This window comes from Salvia splendens, chromosome 2, assembly GCF_004379255.2.
Source record: "Salvia splendens isolate huo1 chromosome 2, SspV2, whole genome shotgun sequence".
Taxonomy (NCBI): domain Eukaryota; kingdom Viridiplantae; phylum Streptophyta; class Magnoliopsida; order Lamiales; family Lamiaceae; genus Salvia; species Salvia splendens.
Window position 1 is genome coordinate 5,368,106 of NC_056033.1, and position 16,928 is coordinate 5,385,033.

A 16,928-nucleotide genomic window follows, 5' to 3' on the forward strand; every position below is an offset into this window, starting at 1 on the left:
GTTGTGACTTGTGAGGTTCAACAGTTATGTTCCATTTATAACCATGAAATTCATTGTGTTAAATTGAATTTTATAGCCAAAATACACCTTGCACACATCCACCTAGTGACTACACAGATTGGACATTTAATATTGCACACCACACATACACTCATACAATAGCTCAAAATATATTAAATATTAATATATATAGATGTCAACAAAAAATATAAGCATGCCGATTACATTTAGTTGATATATAAAAATATCTTTGTATTGACATCTATAATGTAGGTTGCTGACATAATTGTCAGTTATCAATTTGAAAAAATTATCAACCGATCATATCCTATACTAATATATAAAAAACTAAAAAAATTAATTAAACATTAATGACATATTTTGGTTAAATTTTTGACATACAATTTGCTATTTGCATATACAAAATGGGAGGTTATTAATGGGCCTTGTTGAAGCACTATATAAATGGGCCGAATTCACTGACACGAGACGGGTTATATAAGCAAACTGGTTACATAAGGAAACCGGGTATATAATTGGATCCGAATCCGCTTTTGCGGCCTTTCGTATAAATTGACAGTCACCGGAAATCCGTCGTCGGATTTACAACTACAACGCCCCCAAAATTCAACTAGGGCTAGCCGCGCCACCGTCTTCTGGTCCCAATTCCGGCCAATAGAGACGTTCTCTTTGGGGAATTAGCCGTTTCCGGACCAGCTGTGAGAGAAGCTTGAGAAATTTGATTCCAGAAGTTATGGCTTGCGTTTATATACCAGTGCAGAATTCGGAGGAAGAGGTGAGGGTGGCTCTTGATCAGCTGCCACGCGACGCCACCGACATCCTCGACATTCTGAAGGCCGAGCAAGCGCCGCTCGATCTGTGGCTCATAATCGCGGTATTTTTTGAATTTAGTGTGAACTCGTGATGCTAGCTGTTGGCTCTCTCCTGATGTGTCTTGAGTATGTAATTGAAGTTTGGGTATATAGAGCTGGATTATTGCATAAGTGAGGATCATATATCTGAAATTTGCAGTTTCGAGCTATAGAAGTTGCCAAAGAAATTTGGTATGAATTGACTTTGCCAATGTTAATCAGGGGCCAACTTGTAGAATATGCCTCCTTGCTATAATAATCGACGAAATCAATATACACATACAAAAAGCCATGTCTGAATACATGCTCAATGTCGATAATATTGTTTTAGTAGCTGAGCTGCCATATGTCATGTTTGTAGCTTGGAGAGAGGAACTGAAGAGGTTCTGCCTCAACTAGAGTCCTGAAATTTTTTAGTGTCATTTTAGTAACCTAGAAGAAGTAGCACTGGGATAAATGTGAAATTGATGGGCCTAAATTAAATGCTGGAGGAATCAACTAGGACTCAAACTGATTATATTGAATGTGCTATCCATGCAACTCGTGCTTGTAAAGCCCCCCTGAAATCTAAAGGATTTTTTTTTTCAGATAAGCTATAGTTATAAATTAGGATAGGAGGATTTAGTGATGTAGAGACGCACTGTAATAGACAGAATGGCTGCCCATGTAGATGAGAAACTCAGGAATTCTCACTTATCAGTTTGTCCGGAATGTGCATAAGAAACCTTCTGATGAGCTAGTGTCTAGAATAGCAATTAGAACATGAAGAGGATGATAGCCTGAAACTGAAACACTTTAGAAGAGCAAACTATAAAAAATGGCATTCTTAAAATTCTTAGAGATATGATCCATGTACCGAATTATTCAGATAAATGCTTATTTTGTTGTTATTGTTGATCATGAGATGGTTTAGAATTCTAATATCATGCATTGGATCGTCTGGGTGCAGAGGGAGTACTTCAAACAAGGAAAGGTGGATCAATTTAAACAAATATTGGAGGAAGGATCCAGTCCTGGTAATTCTATTTATACTCAAACTTTGATATTCATTTTTTATGAACAAACAACTACTATATTGTATTTTGATCAACATTATTTGTCCTGGAGTAATTCCACTAATGGCCAAATCTCAATGGTTGGCAGAAATCGATGAATATTACGCAGATGTAAGGTATGAGAGAATTGCAATTCTGAATGCCTTGGGGGCTTATTACAGCTACCTTGGGAAAATCGAGACAAAATATAGGGAAAAGGAAGATTATTTTATTCAGGCCACAAAGTATTATAACAAGGCGTCAAGGATTGACATGCATGAACCTTCAACCTGGATTGGCAAAGGTAAACCTTTATGTTTATACAGGTTATTTGGTGCTACTTCGAGCTTTTCCTGACTCGACAAGTGTAATATGAATTAACTGTTTTTTTTCTGTTGGCGTTTGTTTGTTTTCTCTTGCATGGAGCTTTTTTGTGTCTACATATCCACTTTAATACTTACTACCTAACAAAAATCAAAATTCATCACCGCTTAATGTATTAAATAACGGGAAGGTATATCAAGAATGATTGTTCAAGATACCTATTTAGGGTAGGAAAATATTTTTTTGACCTTCGTGGGAATTATGTCCGTATGTTGAAGACAATTACAAATATGCAGATGAAGTAGTTTGTTAGTTTTTTTAGTGATAAATATTAAATACAGTGCTGTTTTCTTTGGCAATGCTGCCAATGCACCCTCCTTTTGTCCAAGTGGTTATTGGATTTGTCTTTATACCTGGGTGTTTAAACTCTTTGTAGGTCAGCTTTTACTGGCCAAGGGAGATGGTGAACAGGCATTCAATGCATTCAAAATTGTATTAGACGGGGATCGTGATAATGTTCCAGCTCTTCTTGGACAGGTACTTGGTACATTTTTTAGGTCTATCTCATGATCGATTGTTCTGTAGATTGCACGTCATTACTGGCTTTGGGGGATTATATTTTATCACCATAATTCATACACACTCTATTAGTTGATCCTATGTTTTGATATGCCTGATTGCATAAAATAATCCCCTGACGTCTCCTCTGTCGCCTTCTGAACGTGGGTGCCTTTTCCTTACCCTAAAGTCAAAAATCAAAACTAATGAGGTGGTCTCCCCCCAATCCTACCTTCTTTTGAATTCATGCAACCATGTCTTAAATGTAATCTTAGGATTAGTTATTCATTTTGATCTATGGCAGTCATATTCATCATCTTCACACTCAGTATTGATGTGCATGCATATGCTATGTTACGATGCTCATTGGATTTTTATGGCAGTCACATTTTCATAACACAATAATTTCTACATTTTTCAGGCTTGTGTTCACTTTAACCGAGGTCGATATTCTGAAGCACTTGAGTTATACAAGGTTCAGTTTTTTCCTCTCTACTTCTAGCAATATGATATCTAATTTCTGACACCTAATTTACATGTTTATTTGTTAGAGAGCATTACAAGTCTATCCATGGGCCCCCTCTGTAAGAGTCGGGATAGCTCTTTGCCATTATAAATTGGGTCGTTTTGAGAAGGCAAAGCAAGTATTTCATCGTGTTTTACAGGCAAGTGGTCATCAATCATGAGAGAATCAACTAAACTGTTCATACCTAGAACAGCATATTTTTTTTTGACATAGTGTTGACTATGGTTGCAATCTCTCAAATTGCAGTTAGACCCGGATAATGTTGAAGCACTTGTTGCACTTGGAATTTCAGATTTGCAAACTAATGAAGGTTAGTCTTCTGGATCTGCAAGTTGTGTCCAGTCTAGGATGTCCAGAATTTTCATATATTTTGATAATTTTGATATTTACCAGATCATTACTGTTGTAAAATCTTGATATTCATGGTAGACTAGCTGTATAGAGTAGAAACATTGGGGCTTCTTTCGATTTCCAAGGAATGATAAACACTCAAATTGTAATTACTTACCATGTAGAAACAGGCTCAGGTGATGTAGCAATCCTGACAAAGCCTTCTTCAGTATCCTGGATTTGCATCCATATGCACTTTCATCCTGCAAGTTTCTATTGCGACATGCATTTTTCTGATAGGTGTCATGATTAGCCACTAGTGACAAGTACAAAATCTAATTTTGGTCATAGCGTAAACATCTCCTCACAATTAATGCGATAGGTCTAATTGAAACTATCCTATGTATTTCTTAAATAGTGGAAACTGTCATTTCTATTTCCTGAAATATGGACTGCTTGTGTATATCCTGAATATCTGATGGTCCTCCATCTGACACTTAATGATCTCCTGAGTTTTGTTTTTTTGGTGTACTTTGGAGACCTTACTTCGCCTCTCTTCTTGGATGTCTGCAGCTTTTGATATAAGGCATGGGATGGAAAAGATGCAGCAAGCCTTTGAGATCTATCCCTACTGTGCCATGTCACTAAATTATCTTGCTAATCATTTCTTTTTCACTGGTCAACATTTCCTTGTTGAGCAGTTGACTGAAACTGCGCTTGCTGTAACTATGCACGGCCCAACAAAGGCACATTCTTACTACAATCTGGCTCGCTCTTACCACAGCAAGGTTGGCTCCTTAATTCATGCTTTTCTCTGTGTCATCCGTGCTTCATTGAACACTTAGTTTTGGTCTAGTACCGACAAAGTATCATCTCTCTAAACTTTTGATTTCTCGTACTGCAATTGGTGAACCACATCAACCTGTTTAAGTATATCTGGTTATCAATGTTCCTTTTTTATCCTCATTTTGTTCTGATCATATTTATTTACATTTGTTTGTTTTCAGGGTGATTATGAAAAGGCAGGAATGTATTATATGGCCTCTGTTAAGGAGAGCAATAGTGCCCATGATTTTGTATTACCTTACTATGGTATGTTGGTTACTTTGCCGTATGTCAGTGGAAAATCTGTCATTAAATGCCGATTAACCTGTTTTTTGTTATAGGAATTTATTAATTCCCCCTGATTACTGTTGTTAAGAAAAAGAGATTGTAAACAAGATACTTAGTGATTTCATTCTGTTCGTTAAGAGGGCATAAATCTTTTACCTAAATTGTAGACAAAATATTTGAAAGCATACATGTGTAATTTTATGCTGGAATGATGTAGTTATTACTTCCTCTGTCCACTAATAAACTTCTCATTTGCTTTTTACTATTTATGGTAATGGACCCCACATTCCATAACTTCATCTCTCTCACATTTTATTATAAAACTAATATATAAAAGTAGGATAGGTACCACCTTCCACTAACCTTTTCAACCAACTTTCTACTACATTTCTTAAAACCCGTGCCGGGTCAAAACTCCCCTTGTATTGGTGGACATAGGGAGTATATCAGTAAGACAGCTTCACAAGTTTTCGCATAATGGGGGAGGTTTATTTTCTTATTGTAGCCGTATCCTTTTAGGTACACTCTCGTATGACATTTTAGGTAAGCTACATCCAAGCATTAATTAGACTGCAAGACCCACATTAACCTGAAACATCCCTGTTTTATAGCTGCTTGGCTTTCTGAGATACAATTATCTTTTTAGGTTTTTACTTATTTTTCCACAACTGTAGTTGATCTTTGTGCTCTCTTGAAATAGGTTTGGGGCAAGTGCAACTCAAGTTAGGAGATCTAAGAAGTTCTTTGACAAATTTTGAAAAGGTCTTGGAGGTTCTACCAGAGAATTGTGATACATTAAAAGTAAGTATTTGGATTTTATAATGACTTCAGCATTTGTTAAAAAAGAACTACTAATTTTTTTCTATTGGGGTAGGCTCTTGGACACATTTATGTTCAGCTTGAGCAGCCTGAGAAAGCCCAAGAACTATACAGGAAAGCCACAAAAATTGATCCACGTGATCCTCAGGTGATCATGCCTATCTATGTTTTTTTCCTTTCTATCCGCTGTTTCTATACCGCATGGAGAATATTGTCATTTTCCTACATAAATATGTTTTTGAAGTGATGCAACTGCCTCTTTAATTCCCTTAAATTAAGTACTTTTCATTGATGCTGTACTAATCTTGCCCAGAGCTCGGTCAGCAAGACTTCAGTTGGGACTTGAAAGTGTTTAATTATCAGAGTGGAATTTGAGTAATGTAATGATGTTAATCAACACTAGTACGAAGTATGAGTGTTCTGGAGTTTCGAACTGATTACAAAAAATTGTGTGAGAATATCTTCTTAACCATATATTGTTACATGATTTCAGGCATTTCTGGATCTTGGTGACCTATTAATTTCAACAGATGCCAATGCTGCCTTAGACACCTTTAAAACCGTAAGTGCCTTCCCAGTGCACCGCTGTTGGCTTACTGTACATTCACTGTTGTCTTATGTGAATGGCTCAATAGTGTTCCCTTTTTGTGCACATAGTGATATCTTCTTTATTGCTTTAGATTTATTTGATATTTATCTAACTGTGCTACATAATGTTTTGAAAAGATTTATACTACTAGGTAACGGATATCAGTAAACCTAAATCATTGACCAGTGATGCTATTACTAGATTGAACCTTAGAACTTAGCTTACTAGATTGAACCTTAGAACTTAGGTTACTGAAGTCTGCAACTTTTTACAGGCTCGTAATCTGCTGAAACGAGGGAATGAGGAAGTACCTTTAGAGCTGCTTAACAATATTGGCGTACTCCATTTCGAAAGGGGAGAATTTGAGGTTAGTACCCTCTTCTTCGATACTCCAGTTCGATACACTTGGGCAGTGATGGGAATCACTGGGATGTATCCAGCCGTTTATGTTGGAATAAAATCCATTTTCTTTTCCAGCTTGCAGCTGAGGCATTTAAGGAAGCACTTGGAGAGGGCATATGGTGCAACTTTTTTGATGCTGAAGGAGAATCTATTTTGAACAAGGCACAGACAAATGGTGAAGCCCGAAGTCATAATGAGCAACTGAGCCCTAATCGTAGAGCCCAAGCTAATTTAATTAACAGCGTACGGTATCCTGTTGATGCCAGCTCAGTTATCCGTCAATACAAAGACTTGACATTATTTCAACGGCTTGAGGAACAAGGCTTATCTGTTGAACTTCCATGGGATAAAGTTTCAGTATTATTTAATCTGGCTCGGGTGCTGGAGCAGCTGCATAACACTGAATCAGCCAGCACTTTTTACCGTATGATAATGTATAAGGTATCAATCAACAATTTCTGGTCACTGCACTGATGATGGATAATTGGATATCAGAACACATTAATGTCTATAATTTTGATGCACTAACGGTATATCATATACGAAGCAGACACTAGTTCTTCCTTGTGGACTTTAACTGATAATAATTTGCTTAGAAGCTGAAGATATTTGATAAATAGTCCAAGGAATTTTGAATATGGGTGATTCTCTTTTGGACTAATCACACTCCTCATTTTGTACTATGTCCTAATTTTTTGTGTGCAAGTTATCTTTGGTAATCTTTGTCTTAAGTATTTCAATTATTTCAGTATCCAGAGTACACAGATGCTTATTTGAGGCTTGCTGCCATTGCAAAAGCTCGAAACAGTGTTCAAGTCAGCCTCGAACTGGTTGTTATTCTCTGGAAACCATTCTTAGTATTCTTATATATGCTTGCATTTATTGGCTATTTTTTTCATTCACTCAACAAGGCTCTTTTTCATAGATTGGGGATGCACTAAAGGTGGATGAGAAGTGCCCAGATGCTTTACTAATGCTTGGAGATTTGGAACTAAAGAATGATGATTGGGTAAAGGCAAAAGAAACATTCCGGACTGCAAAGGACTCAACTGATGCGAAAGATTCTTATGCTGCAGTTTGTCTGGTACATAACACACTAAGATAGCCTTGTCTTTTGTGCTATCTCTTTCCCTGTAATATTTACTTTTATGTCTCAGTATTAACTAGCGGAAAAGCAACTTGCACTCTTGCCTCTGTATATTACAGGGAAATTGGAATTACTTCGCAGCAAATCGAAATGAGAAAAGAGCTCCCAAGTTGGAAGCTACACATTATGAGAAGGCGAAGGAACTATACACAAAGGTAAGTTGGCTAAAGGCTTTGTTTGGAAGCAACTTTATTTATTTTCTTCTTCTTTCCATTTTCGAGAGTTTGGTCTTGAAATTTCTGTTTGAAATCCCACATGCTCATGGTAGACTCTAGCCTTTTTTCAATGAACTGAAGCCATGTATTGTTGTCCAGTTCATTTACATTCACAATCCTTGCAGGTTCTTCTGCTGCAATCTGCTAACCTGTACGCAGCAAATGGTGCTGGTATGGTTTTTGCTGAAAAAGGGCAATTTGATATTGCTAAGGATCTTTTCACACAGGTCAGCAGCATTTTCTTTAAATATTTATGACTGATATGCCCAAGTGTCTCCTTTCATTTTCTCTTTTTGGCAGGTTCAAGAAGCTGCAAGTGGAGTTTTTAATGTTCAGATGCCAGATGTGTGGATCAATGTGGCTCATGTTCACTTTGCGCAAGGCAACTTTGCATTGGCTGTGAAAATGGTAGAACTCATGAAAATTTCCACTTAATATTTCATGAGATAATGTTTACCCTCTAATGAATCATGCTTATATGCTCATCCGTGCAGTATCAAAACTGTCTCCGCAAGTTCTTCTATAACACTGACAGTCAAGTGCTTCTCTACTTAGCACGCACACATTATGAAGCAGAACAATGGCAAGAGTGTAAAAAGACATTACTAAGAGCAATCCACATGGCTCCTTCAAATTATACATTGAGGTTTGATGTTGGAGTTACTCTACAGAAGTTCTCAACGTCCACACTTCAAAAGACAAAAAGGACCGTGGATGAGGTTAATCTTCTACCTGATCTTTTTTTTTTCACATGTAACTGCTTGTTTTACCCAAAACCAAGAAGTTTATAACATGCCATGGATGTGTCTGATGCCCCACCTTACATTTAAATAGAATATCATAACATAGATTTTTCAACTCTTCTGGTTTGTAATTCAGTTTTTATTCTGTCACACACATGGATCTGTTCCTCCATTGCACTAGATTCGGGCTACTGTAGCAGAGCTCAAGAACGCTGTTCGCGTATTCAGCTTGCTGTCTGCAGCTTCAAACCTCCACTCCCATGGTTTTGACGAGAAGAAGATTGAGACTCATGTTGCATACTGCAAACATTTGCTTGAAGCTGCAAACGTCCATTGTGAGCTTGCTGAGCGTGAAGAAATGCAGACCATGCAGAGATTGGAGGTCATGCGTCAGATGGAGTTGGCTGACGAATCCCGCAGAAAGGCAGAAGAACAGAGAAAAGTTCAGGTGATCGTCTCAGATATTAATGTTTTTAAGAAGTTTTGCTTTTCTGTTAATTTTACTCAAATTTTGCGAACTTGTAATCGCAGTTGGAGAAAAGAAAGCAAGAGGATGAGTTTAAGCAAGTCATGCAACAAGAGAAGCACTTGCAGCGGATCAAGGTAACCGATTTTTGCTCCAATTCTTTATTCTATTTTATCACATATTATTACCAATAAATCACGTGCACCGAGATTTCTGTAAGCATTTCTTTTAAAAATCATATTTAGGGACTTCTTGACACCTCCAATAGTCATTTTTCTCATCTAAGAAATATCCGTCTTAAAAAAATTTCTGTTGGCTAAAAGGTTTTATATTTTTCTTTCCTAAAGGAACAATGGAAGAGTTCTTCCTCAAAACGGAAAGAGAAACCGACTGAAGATGAGGAGGGAGGGCAAAGGAGGAGGAAAGGTGGAAAGCGGAGGAGGAAGGATAAGAAATCACGCTATGAATCTGAGGAAGCAGAGGCTGAGACATATGATCAGGAAGAGATGGATTATGATGACAACAATGGCAGCTACAGAGAGCAATATAATCAGACAAATGATGCCGATGACAGAGAAGATGCTCCCCAAGATCTTCTTGCAGCAGCTGGGCTAGAAGATTCTGATGTAGACGATGAAGAAGTAACTCTCTTTTCTCTCTCTCGTCCTAGGTTTTCTTTTCCCTGTGTTTTTTTCTGACACGTGAGAGCTCCAGGCTGCACCTTCAAGCATAAATCGACGAAGAAGGGCGTTATCAGAATCAGATGAAGACGATGAGCCATTGCAGAGGCGGCAAGAGCCCGAGCCAGAGCCAGAGCCAGAGCCTGATCAGACAGCTGATATGCAGATGAGCGATGGAGAGGCGAATGTAGGTGATGATGAAGATTGAAGGGTCTGAGGCTCACAGCTTTTTGTAGTAGTGTGTAAACGTGCTTTTTATGGAATATCAGCTTCCCTTTTTCCATCCCATTTATTGTTTATCTAATGTAGATTTGTATATAATCAAAATCTGATTCTAATTTTCAGGAAAAAATACTAGTGTTTTCTTAACTTAATTGTTAATCATTGGAAATGAAGTTGCAGACATACCTAATTCGTCTATCGTCTTATTTAAAAGATTATTATACCTCTTTTCAATTTATACCATGAATATAAATTTTGGACATGACTTCCCCGAGGATATTTGTTGGCTTTTTACACCATTCCACATCATATATAGTTCTTGTTTTTCCACATGTTTATGAACGAATCAAATTTAGCGGAAAATTTTTATTTAGTTCGATGATGGATATAAGTAATTCATTAAGATATAAAAAATTCATTTAAGTCGCGCCATAAACCCTTGCAAATCAAAACATTGGATGATTATTGAAACATTTTAAAACGGTAAGACTTTTAATCATGAAATTTTCCACGCGTGATGAGAAATTTAAATTTTTTAAGAAATCATTATCGACGTTAATATCTTAATACCATCAAAATTATATATACTACAATATTATCATAATCAAATTAAGAAGTTGTCAATTGTCATCATCTAAAACAACTACTTCCATTGCCGGCTTTTCCAATATTAATTTCTTGTGGCGTCGGCATTCCAAAATTCCTTCACATTCTTCAAATCTCAATTCCAAAAAATGGCATCTGAAATAACAGAAGACATAGATCAAGATCCACCTTCAATTCAACAAAAGGAAGCTGAAAAAATCAGAATAAGGCAGATCATTGACTACCAAAAATCGATCTACTTCTCTTCCTCGTCGTCATCATCCTCTTCTTCCTCTTCATTTTCGACTTCTTCATCTAAAGGAAATCGCTTGTTAGACCTAATGAAAGAAGGAAGCACGCCATTGAAAAGATTGTTCGACATGGAGCACACTAGTTTGGAGAAATACTTCAATGATTAATAGTGGTTCGCCTCTCGTTAGGCCTATTCTTCTGTGGGGTGATGACGATGATGATGAAGCTCATGACGATCCGTGGGCTGATTTTAGATCGAGATTTGGAGATGATGAATGGAACCTTCCTTTGCAAGGAAGCTTTAGCAATGGAGATGTTCAACATGGAAAGAAAATGAAGAAGTTGGGGAGAAGAAAACTTTATAGAGCTAAGTCTTATAAGAGATAGCCAAGAATTGGTCTTTGGAGATGTGGGAGGTTTGGATTTAAGTTGAGGTTGATAGTGAAGTTGAGGGTTTTGATTAGGAGAAAATTTTTTTGGTAGTGCAAATGTAATACTTTATGAGTTGTGAGAATTTTAAGTGTTTTGATTATCATTTGAGAAGAGAAGAATAGTGACAGGCTAAAGAATCTTTGCCTCAATTCACATTGATAATACACACAACAAGAAGCCAAAAACAAGACTCTTAATTTTGAACTTATTTGGTGGCGTTAATTGACAGAAATTTTATTACAAACAGTTGGAAATTTTTGACTTAAAGAGTAAGCATTACAAGATTCAAGTCAACATTGTGCTATTTTCGATAAGCACGCAATAAACCTCGAAATTGAAAATATATAGCCTTTACCAAAATAAATTTTTACGCCCGTCTTCATCTACAACAAAACCTATAAGAATCATTGTGTTACAATCTCGAAATAGGACTATTACACAACACACAATAATTAGAAACCAACCTACTCATAATGCTTCCTTCCTCGATCTTAAGCCTAACACTCTCTATTCCACAAATGCACCCATAAGAGGCCCAACCAAGACGAGAAGCTTACATTTTTTGCATGGCTAGATCATCACGATCTGGCCGAGCAAAATATTTACGGAATCGGGTCCAATCCACCGGGTAAAACGCGACTGGGGGCAAAATCATAAAATTGAAACACCCAAATCCTACAACCCTACTCACCACCCTAGTAACTAAATATGGACCATTATGTCCCCACACATTCCCATCAAAAGTAGAAGCAAATTCCTCCATAAACTTATAAACAAGCTCATGATTCTTATAAAAAACAAGCACTGCATTATTCAACCTCGTCCATTTCCCATTCGCATCAACGCTTTGAGCTCAAACCGATTTCCCCAATCTCGACAAATCCTTCAAGATGATGTCCAAATAGACACCTCCATATTTGTAGAAGTAAAGCAGCAAGCCTAATCAAATTGGATAGGTTTTGAGGTAGAGGGATTTCTCCTGCATTCTTGCTTCCATTCTTGGTCTGGTTGAACCAGATTTCAGCTGAAGTGCTGCTAAAATAGGGAGGAAAGTCGGGAGAGATTGCTAGAACACGAAACCCTAATTCGATGAACGGCTTAAGAGCTTCAATGAGGCCAAGGAGTTGGACAGAATGACCAAGCAGGTTCTAGTGTTTGATTTGAACTAACTCTCCAATCCAAACAACTCTCTCTCCAAAAAAATCGGCAGGAGAGATCCATGTCATGAAGAGATGAACCCTAAAACTATTTTTGGTGAAGAAATCAGTGATTTCGTCCACGTCAGCATGATCATCATAAAAAAATTTTTGTGTATTTTTGTGCTTGAAAACATCTGAATTTAATGAAAAGTTTGATACAATTGTGTCGGAGAGATGAAGACGGTGATGATCAGTAGAAATGTGGCTGCGGAGAAATGGGGTAAATGGCTGAAAAAAATTGTTTTTGAAGAAATTGAGTAAAAAAGGTTTTAATTTGATATATTTTAGAAGAAGAGTTTTGTAATTTTTTTTGTTGTAGTTAGTATTTGTAGGCGGCAGATGAGGATTATATTATATATAGTACTCATTTATACAGTAACAAACAAAATGGAGATATCTATGTGATGAAATTAAATACTACTAACAATTAATTAATGTGTTAAGTTAAGTCGTTTAGTTAAAATTCATTAATGTGTTAAGTAGTTTAGTTCTGAAAACTAATCAGAATATTTTGTCGTTTTTAACATTCTCAAATTTAGGCAGTAAATTTTTTTTGGTGATAATTAAATTTGAGGAGACTGTAATTACAAAAGAGATTGTGATATTACAACTTTACAGGGGAAAATTACAGATATATGTCTCGTATCGTATGTGTTATTTCCATTGAATTCATGAGAACTGAGTTAGCCACATAATGAACGAGGATATCACAAAAATCGATCGAGTTGAATGTAGCTCCACAATGGAATAAATATCTTGAATATTATAGTTTACATAAAGTTAGTCGTGTATCACGATGAAGAAGTTGACTAAATCGTAGATGGTCCCTCTAAAATAATCGATTTATAAATTTGCCAAAAAGTCTGGTTTCTTCGTTTTGATGGGCCTTTTTTACTACTAGTATTTTATTTTCAGTATATTATATAGGTGTCTTTAAGAAAAAAGACTTGAAATATGCAATGTGGGTACTAAAAATTTCATGTGTATGCTTTATTATTCCACATTATAGTAGTATCAATTTGCGTTTGTTTACATGTTTATTTTTTAATTACAAATCTATCACATACTAACTACTATTCAAATAATCTCTTGAATACCTACGATTCTAAGATTGAGGGAACGACAGAACCAGAACATATGCGATGCCATTTTAGATATTACTACCTCCGTCCCTGAAAGTTTGTCCCATTTTTCTATTTTCGTCCGTCCCCCCAAAGTTTGTCCCATTTCATTTTTTACCATTTTTGGTAATGGACCTCATATCCCACTAACTCATTCCTACTCACATTTTATTATAAAATTAATATATAAAAGTATGACCAATATTCCACTAACTTTTTCAACTCACTTTCCATTACATTTCTTAAAACCCATGTCGGGTCAAAGTGAGACAATATTTGAAGGACGGAGGTAGTACTTTCTTCATTTTTCGGAGGTCCTTCAGTGTGATCACAGGCCTCACCAGCCCCGGTTGGTATAAACTTTGGATCAAAAGCCCACCGCAACTATAAATAGAAAAGAGCTTCTTCATTTTGTCTAATACCACAATTTCTATTCCGTTTATCCACCAACCTGAAACATAAATGCCTACTCATAAAATTATAGGTAAACATTTTATCTCAAAATTGAGATTACTTGGTCTTAGCACAGAGTTGGGGTGGTGAATTGGTGAAATTTAATTTGATTTCAATTATTATAAATATGAAATAAAAAGATTACATTGAGTATAATATGGATAATGTCCGAATATTGAAATCTAATTTACAATTATCCTAAGAAAAGAAACTGTTCATTTAAAGCCAGCTGCCCCACTCTATCTTCGAAGTGGTTGAGATTTGAGAAGAAGATTCTAACCGTTAGATTCATTTCTCATTTAGATTCAGTCAGCACAGCAAAGAGAATCAAGGATTGCAGATCACTCGATTAACTCCTCACTCACTGTTTATTGAGAGTGAGAGAGAGAGAGAGAGAGAGAGAGAGAGAGAGAGAGCGAGAGAGAGAGATGAAGGCCTTGGGAGGCTCGTATTTCAAGCTCTCCGTGAACAAGCAGAGAGTGGCACTAAGCAAACATGAATTTGGTTTTCATGTACATCAAAAGCGTGTCGTTGATGGGGTTATCTTGTTCAGGGCAAACTGTGATGCCTCCATCTCTTCAGCCTCTTCTTCTCAGGTGATCCTAAATATTTTTTTATTGTAATAAAAATAAACCCTCCTTTCCCCCCAGTTTGTCTGAACTGATTCATGTTTTGGTTTGAAGTTAACTAGGATTCTTGATTTTGTAGAGTGTTATGCTGTTTTCCTGTTTTCTGAGTTTTGGGATTTGAGATCAGTTCATTTAGGTGTTAACTAGCTAGTATAACTAGTTGAGACAAAAACTGGTGAAGTTCAACTAATTAATTGTCTTAAAAACTAATGAAAATAGCAAGAAGGGTATAATACTGACTTTCTGATCTCAATCCCTGCAGATAAATATGGGAAGTGATTCAAGTGAAGCCATCCAGACAGTAAGCTCTGGTAAAAAATTTCACCAGATTGTAGCTTTTAGTACATTAATTTGCCACCTAATCAATGCCTAAATGTCTCAGACCAGCCTAAGACGGTTCGTGTGAGGTTCAAACTGCACAAGCAATGTGCGTTCGGGCAGCAATTTCTCATAGTTGGGGATGATCCGAATCTCGGACTATGGGACCCTTCTGAAGGGGTGCCCTTGAACTGGTCTGAAGGGCATGTGTGGACTACACAAGTGGTAAGGCTATTTGCAATAGTCGTTTCGTGTGATGAAAATGTGATACTGATTCTTTGCTGACAAGCAGGATGTACCTTGTGGAAAAGTGATCAGTTATAAGTTTGTGCTTGAGGATATGGCTGGAGCTGTGATGTGGCAGCCTGGTCCGGATAGACTTCTTGAAACATGGGATACTGGCAAGACGATATCTGTGTCTGAGGATTGGGACAGCCCCGATTCCCAGATTGTGGTTGAAGAGGAACCTGTGGTTGTGGATGATTTAAATCAGTCTTCCTTGATTGATGAGAAAGCAGAGGAGGAGGGAGTCAATGGTTATGTTCCGAGTTTGTTTATTTCTGACGATTTCAGCCAAGGAGTTGTGGGAGAAGAAGGGGATGATGTGATGAGGGAAGAACTTGATGGCGATGAGCATATGAGTGATCATTCGGATGAGCCTGTCATGCTCTTGGTTGCTGAAAATATCACCGAGGGAAAAAATTCAAGTGCGAGTGATGGCCTAATGAGTGTAGCTGGTAAGGAAGAGGAGGAGACAACGGCGTTGGGGGATCATGGTAATGTGGCGATGAGTGGAAGTGATTCGTCCAGTTTGAAAAATGAGACGAGGGTAGTCATAGATGACGAGGTTCCTGTCCTAATACCGGGCTTAGCTACATTGCCAGAAGCACAAGAGGCAGAGGCAGAGGCAGAGGCAGAGGCAGAGATGGAGGCGAGCAGCACTGATAGAAGCACAACAAATCTGTCTGATGAAATTGAGGATTCAACTGATTCTAACAAAAAAAAAAAGCAAAACTTTTGAAGATGCTGCTACTGAATCTGATGGAATTGAGGATTTAGCTGAGCTAAACCCGGGAAAAGACAGCGTTGTTGAGGACACTGAGGCTTCTGCTTCTGCAGCCAGAGGTAATAACTAGACAATACTAAATCTGCAGAAATGAGCACTTAGAACTTTGTGGCGTCGTCTCATTATTTTCTACACAGATACGCGCCTCAACAGAGAAAAGGAGATATTGGACAACGATGTGCAATGGGGAAGAAGAGCTCTTCATAAATTTCTTGCTAATCTTGGATTCACGCAGCATAGTTAAGGCTGTGTAGCTAGCTCACTTGTGTTGTATTGTATTGTATTATGAATAAACTTCAAAAAAAGAGTTACCACTTCTGTCTTTGTTTTATGGGGTTTGGATATGTGATATGTTATTTATCAAACTGCTGTCTACCTTTTCTCCTTTTCTTTTAGTAGGCCATGTTTAATGATTCTAATTAACATCAATTTCTAAAAACTTATATTATACTCCAATTATTAGTTGATCAAAAAATACATATAGTAATTGAATTTAAATGCAAGAAATCGGAACGGTGGAAAAGAAAAAGGGAAAAATATATACTAAGAGCAAAGAAACACTATGATTTCGTGATTATTACAAAATAAACATTAGAAATTAGAAGTTGATTGGGAGAATGAATATGTTTAATGAAAATTAATGATTATTAGCAAATCAAGAAGCGCAGCGTGCGGCAACCGTCGTTTAGATTCCTTTCATTTCCAATTTATTACAGTATATTTTTGTATCGAATTAAAAAAAAAAGGTGAATACCAATGTAGAGATTACTTGGTATGGATTTATATGAGTCAAATTATCGAGACTTGCGCTATTTGTGGATCCAAATAATCTA

At 37.0% G+C, this 16,928-nt stretch overlaps 2 protein-coding genes and 1 pseudogene across 4 annotated transcripts; 2 read left to right on the forward strand and 1 right to left on the reverse strand.

The window, feature by feature from the left end:
- The first annotated feature begins 572 nt into the window (after positions 1 to 572).
- On the forward strand, positions 573 to 10,230 carry LOC121785105 (protein CTR9 homolog). The gene is made up of 24 exons (XM_042183469.1): positions 573 to 895; positions 1,822 to 1,888; positions 2,016 to 2,210; positions 2,667 to 2,767; positions 3,210 to 3,263; positions 3,340 to 3,453; positions 3,561 to 3,624; positions 4,218 to 4,432; positions 4,652 to 4,736; positions 5,458 to 5,558; positions 5,632 to 5,724; positions 6,070 to 6,138; positions 6,440 to 6,532; positions 6,643 to 7,008; positions 7,317 to 7,397; positions 7,493 to 7,651; positions 7,774 to 7,869; positions 8,055 to 8,156; positions 8,230 to 8,337; positions 8,424 to 8,648; positions 8,854 to 9,120; positions 9,204 to 9,275; positions 9,486 to 9,779; positions 9,853 to 10,230. The coding sequence occupies exons 1-24, from the start codon at positions 755 to 757 to the stop codon at positions 10,024 to 10,026; spliced, it is 3,336 nt and encodes a 1,111-aa protein (XP_042039403.1). The 5' UTR covers positions 573 to 754; the 3' UTR covers positions 10,027 to 10,230.
- A 1,632-nt stretch (positions 10,231 to 11,862) lies between these two features.
- Positions 11,863 to 12,535, reverse strand: LOC121761758 (annotated as a pseudogene).
- Positions 12,536 to 14,390: 1,855 nt separating this feature from the next.
- LOC121762571 lies at positions 14,391 to 16,426 on the forward strand. 3 transcript variants are annotated; one of them, XR_006042253.1, is made up of 5 exons: positions 14,391 to 14,678; positions 14,974 to 15,022; positions 15,094 to 15,254; positions 15,322 to 16,154; positions 16,233 to 16,426. XR_006042253.1 is itself a non-coding variant. In XM_042158497.1 (5 exons), exons 2-5 carry the CDS (start codon positions 14,511 to 14,513, stop codon positions 16,048 to 16,050), a joined length of 1,107 nt encoding a protein of 368 aa, XP_042014431.1. In that variant the 5' UTR covers positions 14,432 to 14,463; positions 14,500 to 14,510; the 3' UTR covers positions 16,051 to 16,426. The 3 variants fall into 3 exon arrangements, 2 of the variants coding, with proteins under 2 accessions (XP_042014423.1, XP_042014431.1); XM_042158497.1 differs by having other exon boundaries at positions 14,432 to 14,463; positions 14,500 to 14,678; positions 15,322 to 16,426; XM_042158489.1 differs by having other exon boundaries at positions 15,322 to 16,426.
- The last annotated feature ends 502 nt before the right edge of the window (positions 16,427 to 16,928 follow it).